We start from the raw sequence: 18309 nt of genomic DNA, 5'->3' as shown, positions 1-18309 counted from the left end.
ATAACTTTATATAAAATGAAGGTCTTGGTCCCCTTAAGGCAGACAGAGTTCAGCACACATAGACAGACACATGATGCCCAGGTTAGGGTTATATTAGGTTTCCAACTTAGGTACTAAAATAAGCACCGAGACATAGAACTGCCTGGGGTGGCCCTGGTAAATCATTTTTGTTGTGCCCTTGTGAATTTAATCACAGAGGTTAAGTCCAAAGCCAAAGGGGAATTCCACTCTGAGCAATTCTTCTATACTAGTGGCCTAGATAAAAAGCAAGTACAAGTTATAAAAGTAGTGCAAGCTTTGAGAAATTTAAGTATAGCTTAAATTTATTTTGTTATTACTATTTTGTGTGTGTGTTAATCCTCACCTGAAGATATTTTTCCATTGAATTTTTTAGAGAGAGTGGAAGGGAGGGGGAGAGACATAAAGAGAGAAACATGGATGTGAGAGAGACACTGATGAGTTGCCTCCCACACATGACCCACCGGGACCAGGGATCAAGCCTGCAACCAAGGGGCAGACCAGAATCAAACCCTCGACCCTTCAGTCCCCAGCTGAGGCTCTGTCCACTGAGCCAAACCAGCTAGGACAAGTGTAGCTTAAATTTAAAGCTATCCTTTAAATAAACCCTTAAAGAAACCCTTTCCCAATGGAAAAGAGATTAACTAGACTTCATCATGAAGGAGTAAATGTTAAGTGCCTTCTTTTATGAAACTAAGTTTCTGTGTTTAGAAATATTTGAAGGACATGTTAATTATTTGGATCAAAATAGATATATTTGCTCTTCTAAAGAAACCCCATTTTTAAGCTCTAACTTATTAGCTCAGTGATTATGTAATATATAGTAAAAAGTAACTGAAAGAATGAGATAAAGTTCAGATTTTATGCAGGATTATTAAATACTGAGATTTCTTTGGGAAGTGCTCTAAAAAGGACCATCAATTCTAACTATAAAGTTTAAAAGGAAGAAATACTACACTACATTTCCATGTGAAGTTTTTTGTTTTATAATTTCCCTATTAAACCAGAGACAGCATAACTTTGAGTAGATTACCTAATTTTTAATATTTATGTATTTTCATTTGTGATTTGGCTTAAAAGTATCAAGTTTACTTATGCCTTGGGGAACTTAATAAAATAATGAGGAAGGGACGACATATAGATTGTTATTTCTATATTCATGTAGCAAGAGTGATAATCTTTAGCCCAGAGAGTAACAGAGAAGGTTTAAAAGAATTGTGGATTGATCATTTTCCCCCTAGATTTTTGCTAATGAATTTAAAGTCTTGTTTGTGAAAGTGTAAAATTTTGTTTTCCTGCCATGCTTAACAATGAACTTCTCACCAAAGGAAATTATACATAGTGTCCTGGAATAGTTACCTATTGCTACATAACTACCCCAAAATTTAGCAGCTTAAAACAACAAGCTTTAAATATCTCATCATTTCTGTGGGTCAGGAATTCAGAGCAGCTTAGATAAGTGGTCTAACTCAATGTCTGTTATGAAGCTACAGTCAAGACATTAGCCAGGGCTGCTATCATCTAAGGGCTCGACTGGTCCCGAGGGTCATTCACATAGGTATTGGCAAAAGGCCAGAGTACCTTGCCACATGGACCTTTACCTGAGGCTGTTTGAGCGTTCTCTTCCAAAGTATCCTAGAGAGAGCAAAGAGGAGCCTGCAGCACCTTTTATGACATTAAACACTACCATGCTTACCATGTTTATTAGTTAGAAGTGAGTCACTAAGTTCAACTCATACTCAAGAGGACAGAAATTAATCTCCACCTTATGAGGGGAGGATTGTTCACTCTCTGTTCCCAATTTATTTTAAAAGACTACTGTCTGTCATAGTTTATTTACCTTCCTCCTACCTGCAAAATATACCCACCTTTTCCTAACACCCCTGCAAAAGTCTCATTCCAGTACCATATTATATGCCTGAATCCAGAATCTCATCAAAATCTGGTCCAGGTGTATAAATCTGGTCCTGGGGTATAATTCCTTAAGTTCAGGTCCTCCTCTCAATCTATTGTTCTAAAAACTGAAGAGATAAGTATATTGAACAAAGAGCTAAAGAGATAAGTGGTGGGGCAGGCAAAGATAATGCTATAACATTCCTGTTCAAAAAAAGGGAAAATTGGGTTATAGAGGAGTAACTCGCTCATAGCAATTCTGAAATCCATTTGGACAAATGCTTGGAAGTTCCCCTGTTGAGGACTCAGTCCTTCTACTTACCAGGGAAGAGTCTCCTTAGTTGTTGGCTCAGTCCTCTGGGGTTTGGGGTCTGTCCTCTGAATCATTATTTCTTTTCCTTGAAAGGTAGCCTGTGTTGGCAACTGTATTTTTCTCAACCTGCTTCTTTCTTGTAGAGGTTTTAGAGTTCAAAGACCTCTTGTCTTTTTGGACTGTCTTTGTTCCTTTAAGCCCAGGCTTGAGTTGTTTCTACTAATAAAAGTCTTTTAAAACCTATGGGCCTCCTGTGAATATTGGTGTTCATTATTAGACAAAACTCAGAGCCAATAAGATACAAATCAAAGATATTTCTAGTTTGTGTTTGTAAGAAACAAATTGGTAAGTGGTAAGTTTTTAAAATGGTGAGTTCATTTGGGAAGAAAGGAAATCAGGAGAGAAATCAATAAAAGCAAAGTATAATACTTTTTTTTTAATTAAGGATTTATTGTGTGCCAGGCACCTATTATGTATTGAATCTTATTTAATCCTCAAAAACTCCGTCAAAGAAGTATTACTATCCCTAGTTTACAGATGAAGAATAAACTGAAACTTAAAGACATTAAATAACCGTAGTTTTTACAAATTTAGTTAAATGGTGGGGTCTAAATTTAAACTCTAAAGTTCACACCCTTAACCACTAAGCTTGTAGCACTTAAAGCATTCAATAACAATGAAATAATTTCACCCATATATTATTTTTTCATTTATCTTCAAATTCTGTTGCTCACGTTAATCTAACCCCACTCAAGAAGAGTTTCTAGTTAGAAGACATTTTGGTGCCTGTAAATTTGAACAACAAACAGCACATTATTGTCTTGAGCTGAGAAAATAAAAGAAGAGCTTAGAATTTGTCTCATCCAGACTCCAGCTATTACTTAATTTCATGGCCTTTTGTCATAATGTTTTTTAATTTAAGAAAGTATTTGTCTTAGAAATTAAATGCTGGTGAGGAAACTGGTTTTAGCTAGAGATTTTGTTAATGCAGTAGGGAGAAACCACAAGTTTTCTTTGACAAATATACTCCTAATTTACATGTCTATGGAGACCCTAGATTGTCATTTTCCCCCTTGTCTCAGAATGAAGCATTCATGGCAAACCACTGTGATTAAATGATGCCTCATCAAAGTTGAAGTATGTAAGTTGAAAAACTAATAGCACATGCGCATAGGTAGGTATTTGGTAAATTCTGAATACATGGATGAAGGGTATATGAATAGCTGAGTAGGCTTTGAGTCATTAAACACTTGAATGTTGTCCAACAAGCTCCTATAGAACTTTACTGTTTAATGTGGAAAACGGTGGGTTTCAGAAAAAGAATGCAAGTTCTTAAGCCTTACCACTTATAGGAAGCAATTTAGACTAGTTGACAGAAGTGTGTAATGTTATTCTGAAAGATAGCACAACAGGAATGTAGATGGTGAGCGTTTAGGCACATGACAGGGTGATGTGTGATGCTATACGCTTATTTTGAAGAATGGAGAAACTTCAAAGTCATACATCTTAGAATATCACTGTCATTAAGGCCTAAAATTGAACTGTGCCTTAATTAGAATAGTTAGTCAAAATCACCATGATTTATCTGGGCACTTTAGAAGTTTAAGATGCAAGTATTCTGTATTAACTGTTTGCATTTTAATTATATACCAGTTTCAAGAAGAGATATTATTCTAACCTTTAGTTTCATATTAATTAAGACTTACATACAGGAGAAAGACCATCCAGAAGAAAATTTGGTTTATTTGTTTTTTCTCCTTTCAACAGGACCAGTGATAATCTATTTCCAAATGAATACATTTCTTAATGGAGAATTTCTAAGTAAGTTTGTTATGCTCCTAATCCCTCCTTAGGAGAGATCTGATAACATAATTGTAGGGTGCCTTGGGAGCAGCAAGTCTGTAATCTTTTTTTTCTTTTTGCTCCAAGTTTTCTCTCTAATAATTCTTATGATGTAGAACATCCACATGTGGATATTTTAAATCCATCTCTGATATTTATCAGTATTGCTACCTGATTTCCATGAGTTAGATATTACTTATAAATTAGCCGATGTGATTTCTTTTTAGCCTTAACTGAGATAATTGCCTCAGGTCAGTTTCTTTTATCAAAGTGGTCCTCTTTTTTTGTGATTTAAAAATCTTTCACTTTCTCCTGAAAGTTCTGATTTTAGATGCAGAAGCCTTCAGATCCTACATTTCAAATTAATTCTACTTTTGGTTTATAGTATAAAGGAATATGTATGTACTTAAAAGTATACTCGTACCCTACAAAAATCTCAAATCTCTGAATCTTTGTTTTTTATAAGTTTATTTTTATCCATACCTTATAAATTCAAAGTTTACAGGATCACTCCCTCAACATTGACAGAAGATGTATAAAATAAAAAGGTATGAGATTCAGATAAGGCTTTTAAGGCACCCTCTCTCTAACCTTAAACATTTTGTTTTTTATCTAGTGATTTTTTTATCATACTTTTTTAGACATGCATTTGATGAGGAAGCTGTCCAAATTATAATATTCGGGGGACAAACCAAGTTTTCAAGTATGATTTTATTTGAGTTGAAGAATTAAATGACTTTAAAAAAATTTATAACATTCAGTGAATATTCACTTCTTACATAAAAAAAGATGACTTTCTCCCATTAGATGATGGACGGGCCTAATCACACAGGAGGAATTTCTCATTCAAGTGATAGACTCATGAGACTGTTTCCTAGAGCTTTAGATTCAGTACTAATAAACTATGAAATGGATCTTTGCTATCCTTAACTCAGTCAAGATTGAGATCACTTTTTTTTTTTTCTTATATGTAGGGAAATAAGAAGAAAACTCTGACTTACAATTTTATTAATTGAGCACTGAACTAGATTCTCAGGGAGACTCTAGGAACGTAAAAAACAGTCCAGCCATCAGATATTGTGGTATAGTAGAATAGGAAGAATAAATCACAATCATATGGTAGGTACCCTAAGTGTAGTATAGGCAAATGTTAAAAGAATTCAGAACAGGGTAGAAAGAGAAGAAATAAGGAGATCTTTCCTAAATGAGGTGATTAAAAGAGAGACTTTAAGAAGAAGGTGGCATTTAAGATGAATGTTGAGTAAAGGGTAATTCATTAGATAGAGGAACAGTGGAAGCCAGGATTTTCATTTGGTGGAATATTCTGAGCAAGAATAGAAAACTACAAGTTGTGATCAGAGACAATACTTGAGTGAACTCCTAGACTAGACCAGAGCACAAGGAGTAGATACAGAAAAAAATTACATAACAGATTATAGAAGTCCTGGAGTAACAGCAGACTATTTTGATCTAAGTTAGAGGTCAGCCCATTTTCTCATCATTTCCAGTTTCAATCTGTTTATACAATTTTTTATACATACATACACACAATGGTTGTTTTGGACCTGGGTTCACCACCACTTATTACCTGTGTGACATTGAGAAACTCACTTAAATATAGTAAGCAAATATTTTTGTGAAAATTGTATACGTAAAGTTATATACAGTATTGCTAATTTAAAACATGTTATGCTTTTGTGGCTACACTTTGAATATTATAATCATAATTCCTTAAATTGTATTTTGGGTTTTGAAGGTCTCAAAGATTCTATCACCCTGATGGCAACCTGGAGTATTCACGTTCATGTATTCATGTAGTCAAGGTGTAATAACCCCCTCTACTTCCTCCTCTCTGTTCTTCTGTATCTGAGATGGAAGCCACAGTTTATGTGTTTGATCTTTTCACCTGACTTCAGAAGCCCAGCATGTGACCTTGCTGCCCTGCTATAAGTTAGTTTCTCATTCTACTTTGATGGGAGAATTCCTAGATGTAAGAGGGCAAGTACTCCAGGATCATATAATCTGCTGCTATATAATTTTTTGCTCTGTCATTTCAACCTAATGCTCTAATCTAGCCTAAGAGATTTACTCAGTATTTCTGATCATAACATGCCTGGTGCCTTATTAGTTGTATTTGGTTTCAGTGATAACAACCCATCTCTGATAAAATTAAGGAAAGATCATGTGTCCACCTGAGAGCCCAGATTGGAATCTTTGTTTCATTATGTATTAGCTGTGCAACCTTGAACAAATCATTGTCTATCTCAAGACTTGGTTGTGAGATTAAACTGATTCAATTAAAAAGGATTGTTTTGCTAACATTGAATTTTAGTAGAAATATGATTATCATAAAGATAAGTATTTTATTTTTAAAATTTTAATGAAAGTTTAATGATTTTATTGATAAGCTTTGAAAAACAGCTGAAACAAATTTATATCATTAGTAATTTTACATTATTATAACCTAGGCAAGTTCTGAATAATATTTCATTGAAACATTAAAATGAGTTATAAATGTTACGATAAAAAATATTAAATCTTTTGGAATAGAAGAATTCTTATCTATTGAAGTACTATCAACTATATACAAAGGCTTGAGAAATTTTATTTACTTTGAAATTTTTCTCTTAGACTTTATAGATGCTATTCACTAGCTTTAAAGAGGAAAGTCATATTTTTCTCTTAGTTGATTACAGAAGGTCTTATACATTCCCTTGTATGACACTATGGATCATCCTGAAGCTTTAACATGGTATTCACCATATTGTGGGATATATTGTAGTGAAAAAGCATTATCACTAATGAAAAATCCATTTGACCTGAGTGCTTGTCTCTGGCACTTGACAGCTATGTGACCTTGGACAAATTTTTCAAACTTTCTTACTTAGCTTTCTCATCTCACCCAGCAGAAATGTCTCATCAGTTTCACAAATAGTTGTGATTCTCTTTAATTTTAACTTTAAAGCCATTGTAAATCAGCACACTGAGAAGATTGTTTTGATTCATGTTGACTGCTAGAGAATTTAGATAAAATTTGACTCATCTCTATTGAATGCATAGAGTCTTATAGCATGAACTTTGTGTCTTAACCTCATTCCTGGCTCTGTCTTGCCTCCTTATACTTATTTCTCATTAGCTTGACTTTTATAATGCACATTTTATTTTTGTATCATTTTAATCTACGGAATCTGCCTTCTGTACTTCCTGGAACAGCATTCAATAAAATAAATAATGCCTACTTTTCAGAGCTATTATAATGTGAATAATTAGTGATATAATAGGTATCCTTAATTTTTTTTTCCTTACTGACTCAAAGAACATTGGTTACAGCTGCTTTGAACTGAGAAAAATTTAAGAATTTTGTTTTAGAGAGAAGATAACAGTGGGCCCCATAGCTCAGGGGTTAGAGCACTGGTCTTGTAAAGAGAAGATAGAGTTTCAGAAGAGCAGATTGACCCATTGCCAGGTATACAGAAGTTTTCTGTAGTTTATATAAAGATAAATGAGTATGTCTGGAAGATTCTTTTCGGCCTTAAATGTGGTAAAATACTCAGGTTACTTATCTGTATGAAGGCAACCACATTATAAACAGCTCTATATACAACCATCTTATGTTCATGAGGTCTTAGAAATGTATGAATGGAGTTTTCTGATAAATGTAATGTGTCTTTGTTGAAGAGATTTTATAGGATAGTTTCTCTGGTTTAAATCATGTATTTAAATGAACTAGATATAAACAATGGAATTAGATGTTTATAATTTTTATAATTGTGTTAACGAGTTTCATTCAACAAACCTTGAATTTGTAAAAGAAAAGCCATATTTAACTGGTGTACACTGCTCCATGAACTCAGAATTCAAATACGGTCACAGCTAGTATATTTGAGATAAATTACTCAAACATCCACCTGCTGTATTAGTGAAAAGTACAGCATCTTCCTCTTGGAATTTCTACTTTCCCCTAAATTGTCCCAAGAACTTCAGTGACTTATATAGTCCAAAAGGGTTCATTAATGGCCTCCATATCCAAGATGTGGTGTGCACATCTGTCTGCATATTTGAAATAGTCACACTAAAGTCTGTTGAGTCCACCATTGCCACTGCTCCTCCCTGCCATATGGTGGTGGTGGTGGACTTACCTGGTCCAACAGAAGATGCAGGTTCACAACTGATCCAAATGCCTGAGCAGACTACCATGGTGCATCAGGGAAGGATAACCTCCCTGTCCCTCTTCCAGTGCTAAGCTCAGGGTGTTCCAGGGTGCCCCCCATGGTTGAGTTTCGAAGATTACAGCTATTAGCACTCGGCTCTTTCAGTGATTGTCACAGATGCTTCTCAGCTGTTGTTCAAAGAGCAACACAAGCATTGCTTCATAGTCTCAGAACCACATTTTCCCTTCTACTGGGGGCTCTTATACCATTATATTTTTTTTAAGAGAGAGGGAGAGGGAGAGAGGAAAGAAAAGTCATTCTTTCTGAAAACCTCTAAGTTATTCAGCCATACTCTAAGCAAGGCTACATCTAAGTAGGAATTCCAGGGGATCTTATTCCCAAGCTGTGAGGAAGGCTACTATTGGTGACTCAGAGGAGATCAACCCTTCTAAATAATATTTCCCCTGTGATCTCCAGGGTCTTCATACCCACCCCTCTTGGAGGTAGTGATTCGAAAGCAAATGTCTGCCTACTCCCTCTTAGGTGAAGAGGCGGCGGGGGTGGGGGTGGGGGGTTGAGGAGGGGGGGGTGGGGGGGGATTGAATTCAGTTTCTGGCAGGACATTCTGTACACATGTAACCAACCTCAAATGGAAGAGCGTGGTTTAGATGATTTGTATTGCAAGAGCCTTCATGTTTAAAATGAATAAAAGTAGACATGAGCAAGAGAACAAATGATTAATTTAATTAAGTGTTGATTGGGTGTGATGGAAATAACAAAATTAGCTATTTCAAGTAATGTGAAAGATTTGGAGAGGTGTCAAATGATCAATTATATTAGCAACTCAAGGGTTACTAAAATAGAGATTTCCCCCTTAATGTTCTGGATTTTTATTTATATAAACACTTCTGCCACACACACATCCCCTTGCCGCCCCCCTTCCCCCCAAAAGAAAAGATACAACAGAACTCCAGAACAGGAACATGCAGTACCCAAAGTTGGAAAAAAGTGTTCTTTCTTTAGCACAGTGTTGCAGAAGGGGAGTAATCCGTTCTCAACTCTGCTTACCGTTTGCTTCCAGAGTTCATGGCTAAGTCACTGCCATAGAAATACTAAAATGGAAGCCATGATTTAGTATGACTTAGCGAAGACTTTTGCTGTGAGGGACTCTGCTCAAGAGTCATGTCCCATTCAAGTAGAGACTCTATTCTAACTTGGGTAATGAGGCTGCTGGGCAAGGAACAGATCTCTTTTTGTTATCAGTCCATACTTGATGCTCTGGTTGCTTTTACTATACCTATACTTGTCTATTGTAGATGTTTTAATAGCTGATTTTGAGATTAAGAATGCCTAATGTTTTTTTCTCCCCTGAAAGCAAGTTTCTAGCTTCTTCCAGTGTTTCAATTTTATTATTTTGTGTTTTATACTTGTTTTAAAATACTCTGGATGAAACCCATTTCAAAGAGAAGTGGGCGGGGGGGGGGGGAAGATTAGTTATATCAGCAAGTTGTGTTTGGGCTGTTCTGCTCCAAGAGAGATGTGTGTGCTCAGTGGTTATTTCTGTGTATTGCAGGCCTTTCGGGAAGACCTGGAATGCCTTATTCAAGAACAGATGAAGAAAGGCCAAAACCCGACTGGATTACTAGCATTACAGCAGATTGCAGATTACATCATGGCCAGTTCTTTTTCGGGCTTTACTTCACCTCCCCTGAGTATGTCAGTTTGGAAAGTTTTAAAAAAATGATAATTTTGTCTCTACTTTCACACTATATATCCCTACCAACATATTCTGCTCTGGTTCAGTCCCTAAGTTTAAACATCTAATACTTAGAGTAACAGTGTTAGAATCTCTCACTTTTCATATCAATCAGGCATTCACTAGACTTTGTGAGGATTACAAAATAGTCACAAGATGTGGTTTCTTCCCTATGTTGAGGACACATACCATGAATGCATAGAAGATTAAAACTGCAAGATAACTATAGAGGAAAATTACAAAGCAGTTCATAAGCAATTGTCCAGTGACCCTTAACAAGTCATCATGCTATGAGTTCAGAGTTGGAATTGGTTATTGGCTGAAGTGGACTGAGGAAACTTTAGAGAAAAGAGAGGCCTAAACTACCCAGCTTTAAAGGACGGAGTAATTAGAACTTGGTGTTAAAGAGGGGTTAGGGCAGGGGTGGGCAAACTGGACCGGAGGGCCGGAACAGAAGCATGGATGGAGTGTTTGTGTGAACTAATATAAATTCAAAGTAAACATCATTACATAAAAGGGTACGGTCTTTTTTTTTTTTTTTTAGTTTTATTCATTTCAAACGGGCTGGACCCGGCCCGCGGGCTGTAGTTTGCCCTCGGCTGAGTTAGGGCATTATATTATTAACAGATTTGTGAAAGCACCAAGTTGGTCAGCTGAGCATTCAGGATATCAAGAATTATGGCATTAACTTCAAGCACTTTACATCTGAGTGAGATGTGTGTAGAACTCACTGCAATACCAAGGCAGTTACACAGAGTGCCAGAGGGATTGTCAGGGATGGCTTCACATTAGAGTCAGAGGTGGTACATGGTGTCAAAGGGAATGGAGACAGCAAAAGTTGAACATAGCAACTGAGTCATTAGAAACCAAGACTAGTTTTTGTTGTTTGGTGAGGACAGGAGCAAGACTATTATTTAAATGTATCCTCTTCCATCTTAAATATTTTTTCGTTGAATTAAAGTGAAATGGGATATCTTAAAAGTAGCTTTCTGTTGTGATCTTTTCATCATAAAATTAGCAATAACCTCAGTACTAATAACACTTTCACCAATGGGGTCATAAGACCATTTTTCCGAGCCTAACTCCCTAACAAGCCACTCCCTAACATGTAGATGAAACAGCAAAGAAGATAGCTGATGCATGTTTTTATTCTCAGTGTATTTCTCTGAAGGAAGATAAGCTAATGAAACATTGTGTGGGCTGAGAAGTTTCAGATCATTATGTACAAGGCTGGGCACTGAGACTCAGGCTGCTTCCCGGCAACTAATTCCCAGGTAAGGGGTTACTTGACCTGAATCTCTCTCCATGATCTTTCCTCTTCTAGGTCTCGGCATGGTCACACCTATCAATGATCTTCCTGGGGCAGATACATCCTCCTACGTGAAGGGAGAGAAACTTACTCGCTGTAAACTTGCCAGCCTGTACAGACTTGTCGACTTGTTTGGATGGGCACACCTGGCAAACACATACATCTCAGTGAGTTCTTGGGCTTTCTATTCCTTTGTTTAAAATCCTAACTAAAAGGCAACTATACTCCTCTCACCTTTACTCAGAAGTCCAGTTTTCCGACTTTATTCTCTAAGCCTAACTTGCTGGATCACAGTCTAATTCAAGTTAAAGGGAGAGGCTGCAATTATCCCAACTTCTCCATTTACTATCTGTAGAGGTCTTTTCATTCAAACCAGTTGTAGAACCTATACAGGAAGAAATCCTTCTGACAGAATTTTCTCTCTCCATGTTATTTGTATCTGAGCATCAGTGACATTAAAAAGGTATTAGGGGTAGGGAAAATAGAAGTGGTTACGGAAGTATCCTCCCTGGTCTTTACTTTTTAATATATTTTTCCCACTCATGATCATCTTGTTTTCATGTTACCATACTTGATAGCAAGACAATATTTGGAAGCAAAAAAGTATGAAAATATTGTGTGATGGAAATAGCACAGATGCGACATGAAGTCTTCCTATAACTTCTCTTTCTCCTGGCCATTCTGTTGCCCTTTCAAACTCCACCTTAATTCCTTCCTAGGAAGAGACTCTGTCCTCCTTCCTTTGCCCATGTTACCTTAATTTCCATGTTGTAAATCAAGAGTATAGTTATTACCACATTCAATTGAATAATGTTGGCATTTGTTATACATGAAGTAGCTGACGCTAAGCAACCTTAGAATCACCAAATTAAGTTCAGTAAGTGAGAAACTAATGTCAGAATTTTTTAGCAAGTACTTGAGGTTTTAGGGAAGAAAACCATTCAGGAAAAGGCTTATGTTGCACATCTTTAATATCTGCTTTGTTTGTTTTTTTCTCCCCCAGATCTCTTACACTTATTTGTAGTCATGTTTATATTGCAAAATGTGAACACCTCACAGTAATTCCCTATTTTTTTCTTTCTCCCAGGTAAGAATAAGTAAGGAGCAAGACCACATTATCCTAATTCCCAGAGGCCTGTCTTTTTCTGAAGCCACAGCCTCCAATTTGGTATAATTCTTATTCCTGTGTTACTTTTTCTGTGCTTCTTTATTTTCTGACAGGTTTTTTAGCTTTTAGTTCAGGATAGAACAATAAAAGGTATGGATGGAAAAAACATTTATGAGGGAACAGAGAAAAACTTGGCAAGTTATGTTGACTTGTAAGAAAAGCTTTAGGGTTCAAAAAAAATAGGGTAGTTGAAGAGACTAAGAATGAGTTGGTCTTATCAGTTAACCTGTCCATATTTTGAAGGGAATCTTTTCAGGGTTTTTTTCCACTCTGCACTCCGGGAATTGTTTTTAAAAATACACTTGCCTGACTGGTATGGCTCAGGGGTTGAGCATTGATCCTGGAGGTCATGATTCGATTCCAGTCAGGGCACATGCCTGGTTGCAGGCTTGATTCACAGCAGGGGACATGCGAGAGGCAGCCGATTGATGATTCTCATCGTTGATGCTTCTATCTCTCTCTCCCTCTCCCGCTCCCTTCCTCTCTGTGAGATCAATAAAAAAACTTTTTTAATATATACTAGTACTCACACAGTCAATCTGTATTTCATAGATATATTTAAACAAAGTTCAGTTGGTATGAAAATCAGGTCTGACCTAGCATCTAAGTTGTCCATGACTGTACTCCTAGCCTCAGTCATCGGCCTCCAGAGCAGCAGGAACCACATTGGTTCTGGGTGCTGCAGTACTAGCAGATGGAAGTTTTCCAGCCAGTTCAGTAAATGCCAGATTTGTCCAGACCTTGACGAGCTTAAGTTATTCAGTTTCTTAGAAACTGTATTTCTTGCTAAATACTAAGTTTTGTGGCAGACTACCTGTTTCTGTAAAGTTTTATGGAAAGAAAGCCATACCCATTCTTTTATAGTTGTTCATGGCTGCTTTCGTACTACAGCAGCAGAGTTGAGTAGTTGCAATAGAGGCCAACAAAGTCTAAAATATTTTCTATGTGACCTTTGACAAAAATGTTTGCCATGCCCATGCTTTAACTGTGGAACACAGGCAACTTTGATACACGTGTACCAATTCAATGTCTTTCTGATTTTTCCAGGTGAAAGTCAATATAATAGGAGAAGTGGTTGATCAGGGAAGTACTAACTTGAAAATTGACTATGCAGGATTCAGTCCCCATGCTGCAATCTATTCAACACGTCCTGATGTTAAGTGTGTGATACACATCCATACCCTTGCAACAGCAGCTGTAAGTCACTAAAGGGCCAAAACCAACAATGACTCTAGGAAGTGTATTATTTTCATGGCTTTCCTTACATGATATTCTATTATCACATTCTTCCAGACCCCACCATTTAAAATTATTTGAAATAATCCTCTGCATACCCAGAAATCAAAAGGCCCTTTGACCCAAATGCTATCATTCTAGGAAACAACTGGAGAGATAGCATTACTTTTTTTTAACTAATCATTTTAATAATTGGGTCATTGAGTTCTTTGCAGTAACACTTCTTGCACAATAGTTGGCATGGCATTTAAATTGTGTTGTATCCGCTAAGTCCTCTTTTTTTTCTGGAAGAAGCAACAAACTAAAGTGGGAGGTGGGCTGAAATGGTGAACACACTGAATAGGCCAATGTTTCCTGAGCTGGCTAAAGAATCCGGTTCCTATGAAAATGTAATTAGTAACTGAATATGTTATCTTGGCATGGACCCAATCATCTAGGTATCCTCCATGAAATGTGGAATCCTTCCAATTTCTCAAGAGTCCCTGATCCTGGGAGATGTTGCCTATTATGACTATCAAGGGTCACTTGATGAACAGGAGGAGAGAATTCAACTGCAGAAAGTTCTGGGGCCAAGTTGTAAGGTGTGTAGTAGAGTTTCTATCTAAGGAGCTATTTTAGTTGCTATTGCTGTTGATGAAACCAGTGTGCACTATGCCAGTTATTTGAAGTGATTGCTTTGGAATTCTATTTTAGGTGCTGGTACTCAGAAATCACGGTGTGGTAGCACTTGGAGAAACAGTTGAGGAGGCTTTTCATTATATTTTTAATGTGCAAATGGCCTGTGAGATTCAGGTAGGAATAATTATTCAAAACCCCCCTTTTATTTTTTTGCTTTGTTAACTTGCTTGTTGACTTGGGTTTCATTTTTACTTATTGCTGAAGTCTTACTGGTTGGTGACTTTGTTTTGTTTTGTCTTTTAAGAGAAGTTCTGCTTTACTTCAGTTATCCCTTTAATTAAAAATAGGAGAAAAGAAAATTAAAATTCACATATAGACACACACACACACAAATCTATGGGCCTCATAAAGATTATTTTCCTTATAATGCTATTTTTTAAGATAATATATTGCCCATTTCTCTGTTTTCAACCTCTAGTGGTGTAATGCTAATTGAGACACAAAGGCAACTACCAATCATCAAAGATGTGATGTGTTGTGGCCACTTCTATAAAGAGGGTAAAAGTGGGGATAGAAGTTTTAAGAACTCGCGTAGTTTCCAACTATTCCATAGCCTCAGCCTCATTGTTGTAATAAAAGGTTGAATATTTATTAATCAGTTTTTTTTCCCCTCAGAGAAGCTGGATGTATTTAATGGCTCTAATTTCTCTCTTCAAGAAAATCAAGCAGGTTCTCTTGAAGCAAGTAGCAATAATCTTAATTTATTGGAAGGGCCACAAAAAAGGGGGGGCACTTTTTCTACCAACTTAGCTTGTCTTAACCAATTCTTTTTTTGCTTTAATACTCCCTCCACTTCTTCTCAAATGAAACTGTGCAGAGCTTAAATAAATTAAGATAATGAATTGACTTCTTCTGCCTAAGTAGCCTTAAATTCAAAGTATAGTGTCTGTATTCCTTTAAAATTATAATTTTCAGTGAAAGTTTTAACTAGATAGCCATGGTAAAACTGCAAGAAAAGAACTTTAAAATTTGGCAGGAGAATTCAGTTTCTTAAGATGAGTTAAATTTAGTTGTGTTTTTTTTAATCAGGGAGGACCAGAGTCCTGTCAGGTATCTTTTTCAGATATATGGAAAGAGATACTTCAGCTGTCTACTTTCATAAATGTGTTGCCTTATTTTTTATGTTAATAGTCTGACAAGTATTAGATATTTGCTAGATTGAAAGTGTGCCTTTTTAAAAGTAAAATACTCCTTATAGTGTTCACATCTTGTGCCTGTGTGTGCTTTGCATTGGTTGCAGGTTCGGGCATTAGCAGGGGCAGGTGGAGTAGACAATCTGGTTGTACTGGATCTTCAGAAATATAAAGCTTTCACTCACACCATCGCAGTGTCTGGAGGAGGGGGAGTGAACATGGGTTCCCATCAAAAATGGAAGGTTGGCGAGATTGAATTTGAAGGACTGATGAGGACTCTGGACAATTTGGTAGGTGAAAAGTGGAACATAAAAAAAAAAAGTGTAACATAAACTTGGATTTCATACCTCCCGATTCAGGAGCAGATGGTTCCATCTCCCTTTTGTTTTGGAACTTGCTCCTCACTCCTCCAGGAGGAGAGTTTAACCCTAGGGTGTCATTCAAGTGTAATCTTAATATTTTTAAGAATTAAACAGTGGAACCTGCTAATGTCATCTTATCTTAGGTTTTACCCTCTTTTACTAAGGGTCAGAGGCAGATTGCCTTCAGACCCAGGAATAAAGACTTCAATGAGCACTGTGATTTGGCCTCCAGAAAACCAGCTTATAGCTAGAAAAAAAGTTTCTGGTCAGCAGTTTTGAAATTACCTTTGTCAGAAACAGTTGTGTGCTTGGAAATTATATTGTCAGCTGGAATCAGTTTTGACCAGATCTTGAAATTTGCTTAATTTCAACTCGAGTGTAATGTGGGCTTTGGAAGGATGTTTTCCTCTTTATTTGTTTTTCAACAAAGGAGTCTTTTTGAATCATTTATTTAAAGAATTGGCATCCAGATGCTGTGTTTGGTACAGGTTTGATTGCTTCCAATGTGGCTTTTTCCTCCTTAGGGATACAGGACAGGCTATGCATATAGGCATCCTCTTATTCGAGAGAAGCCTAGGCACAAGAGTGATGTGGAAATTCCAGCAACTGTGACTGCTTTTTCCTTTGAAGACGATACAGTACCACTCTCTCCTCTCAAATACATGGCACAGAAACAGCAGCGTGAGAAAACCAGATGGCTGAATTCACCAAATACTTACATGAAAGTGAATGTGCCTGAGGAGTCTCGGAATGGGGAAACCAGTCCCAGGACCAAAATCACAGTATGCCACTATTTTACATAATTTGCCTTTACTAAATGTTTTGCCGAGTTACTCATGAATTGAATGTTCTATGTCAAAAATATTGGAAAAGTAGAATATAATGTTAACAATAATTGTATCACTATTATTTATCAGGTATTAACTTTGTGCAAGACACTTTCCTTACATGAATTATCTCATTTACTTCTCCTAACATGGAGAGGATGCTGTTTCTCTACACCTCTCCCCACTCCCCGCCCCTCCCCCCCCCCCCCGCTGTTTCTCTACACCTCTCCCCACTCCCCCCCCCCCCCGCCAACCCCCCCCCCTCCCGCTTATAGATGGAAAACTGTATCACAGAGGGGTTAACTAATCATTTGTAAGTGATTTGAATACAGGCAATCTGCCTTTGAATACAGGCAGTTCTTACCCATTACATGAAACCACTTTGTAGTTTGTATTATAACAGTGAATCAGAACTATAAAAGTTACCAACGTGCCAGAGTTTCAGGAATTACTGCACAAAGCTAAGCTACTGCAGCATCTCATAGAGAAATGGGTTCTCTTATCTTTTTCAACATTTTGCTTCCGATTTGTTTATAGTTTTAGAGTGACTATCACCAAATATTCCCTAGATATTCAGAATTATTTCATCTTATCATATACATCAGTAACATTTAAAATGGAAATGTCTAGTCATCAAAGTGTTTTTCCCTAGTCTATAAGATTTCCTAGTTAAAGAACATAATTCAACTTATATGTTTCTCAGAATTAATTTTATTGACAGAGACAGATATCCCGCCATCATTAATCTTGATAAATATTTGCCTTTTTAGGGAATGTAATGTGGGGTAAACAAGAATTGTATAAGGTTCCTCAATCTCTGTGGTTCTATTATTCCATAGATTACTACCAAATTATCACCTTTCTAAAATGCTGGCCAGGGCCTTTGCATTTTTTGTCAGCCAAAAATAAAAATTGAAGTCTGGAAAATTAAATCTTAAAAGATTCCTTGAGTCCTTTTTGGTGACTTCTTAGCCATCATCCGTTGAAAATTCAATGCAAGTGACAACTCTCTGTGAATTATTGTATGACCAAGCTTTATGTCTGCTTGAAATATTTTCAGCATAATATTTAAAATGCTAAAAGGCAAAAATGTATATAGCAAAAGTGTGTATTCATGTGAATATTTAATAATATTTTTTAAGTGAATGCTGATTGTGAGCCTTTTTCTAACTAGTGTGAGATATACACTAATTGACCACTAAATGCTGCTTAGTGAAATTCTTTAGAATATTGGCAGTATATGCTCTCCCTCCTTGAGTCACTAAACAGAACATATTTCCTTAACAAAAAGCTCATGCTAGAAATTTTTTTATTCTTTAGTGGATGAAAGCAGAGGACTCTTCTAAATTTAGCAGTGGAACACCTATCAAAATTGAAGATCCAAATCAGTTTGTTCCTTTAAACACAAACCCAAATGACGTACTAGAAAAGAGAAACAAGGTAAGACATGGTCTTCTGTGCCCAGGAGAGGCATTTTTATGCAGTTTTATGTTTACATCATTAGTGATTAGATCTGGTTAATACTAAGCTCAGGGGTTTGAATCCAGAAGAATTTTAATTTAATTCAGTATAATTTTAGCTTGTACCAGATACTTCCAGCTCTGTGGTAGTCACTGGTGAGGG

The 18309-nt window shown here is 36.6% G+C and overlaps 1 protein-coding gene across 8 annotated transcripts in view; it reads left to right on the top strand.

The window, feature by feature from the left end:
• Positions 1-18309, top strand: part of ADD3 (adducin 3) — a 125139-nt gene that overhangs the window by 95375 nt on the left and 11455 nt on the right. For 5 of the 8 annotated variants that reach the window (XR_004972126.1, XM_036336043.1, XM_036336040.1 and 2 more), the window contains exons 3-11: positions 9791-9929; positions 11298-11449; positions 12370-12450; positions 13498-13647; positions 14124-14267; positions 14380-14478; positions 15605-15787; positions 16384-16641; positions 18007-18126. Coding sequence is in view for 7 of the 8 variants with exons in the window: in XM_036336043.1 (XP_036191936.1) it covers positions 9791-9929; positions 11298-11449; positions 12370-12450; positions 13498-13647; positions 14124-14267; positions 14380-14478; positions 15605-15787; positions 16384-16641; positions 18007-18126 (1326 nt within the window). In the remaining variant the exon portion in view is untranslated. Of the gene's footprint in view, positions 1-3974; positions 4046-7514; positions 7533-9790; positions 9930-11297; positions 11450-12369; positions 12451-13497; positions 13648-14123; positions 14268-14379; positions 14479-15604; positions 15788-16383; positions 16642-18006; positions 18127-18309 lie in introns of those variants that run through there. The other 3 variants (XM_036336045.1, XM_036336046.1, XM_036336044.1) reach the window with 3 other exon arrangements.

The sequence above is a fragment of the Myotis myotis genome, unplaced genomic scaffold (genome assembly GCF_014108235.1).
Source record: "Myotis myotis isolate mMyoMyo1 unplaced genomic scaffold, mMyoMyo1.p scaffold_m19_p_15, whole genome shotgun sequence".
NCBI lineage: Eukaryota > Metazoa > Chordata > Mammalia > Chiroptera > Vespertilionidae > Myotis > Myotis myotis.
This window is presented reverse-complemented; position numbering and strand designations above follow the sequence as displayed.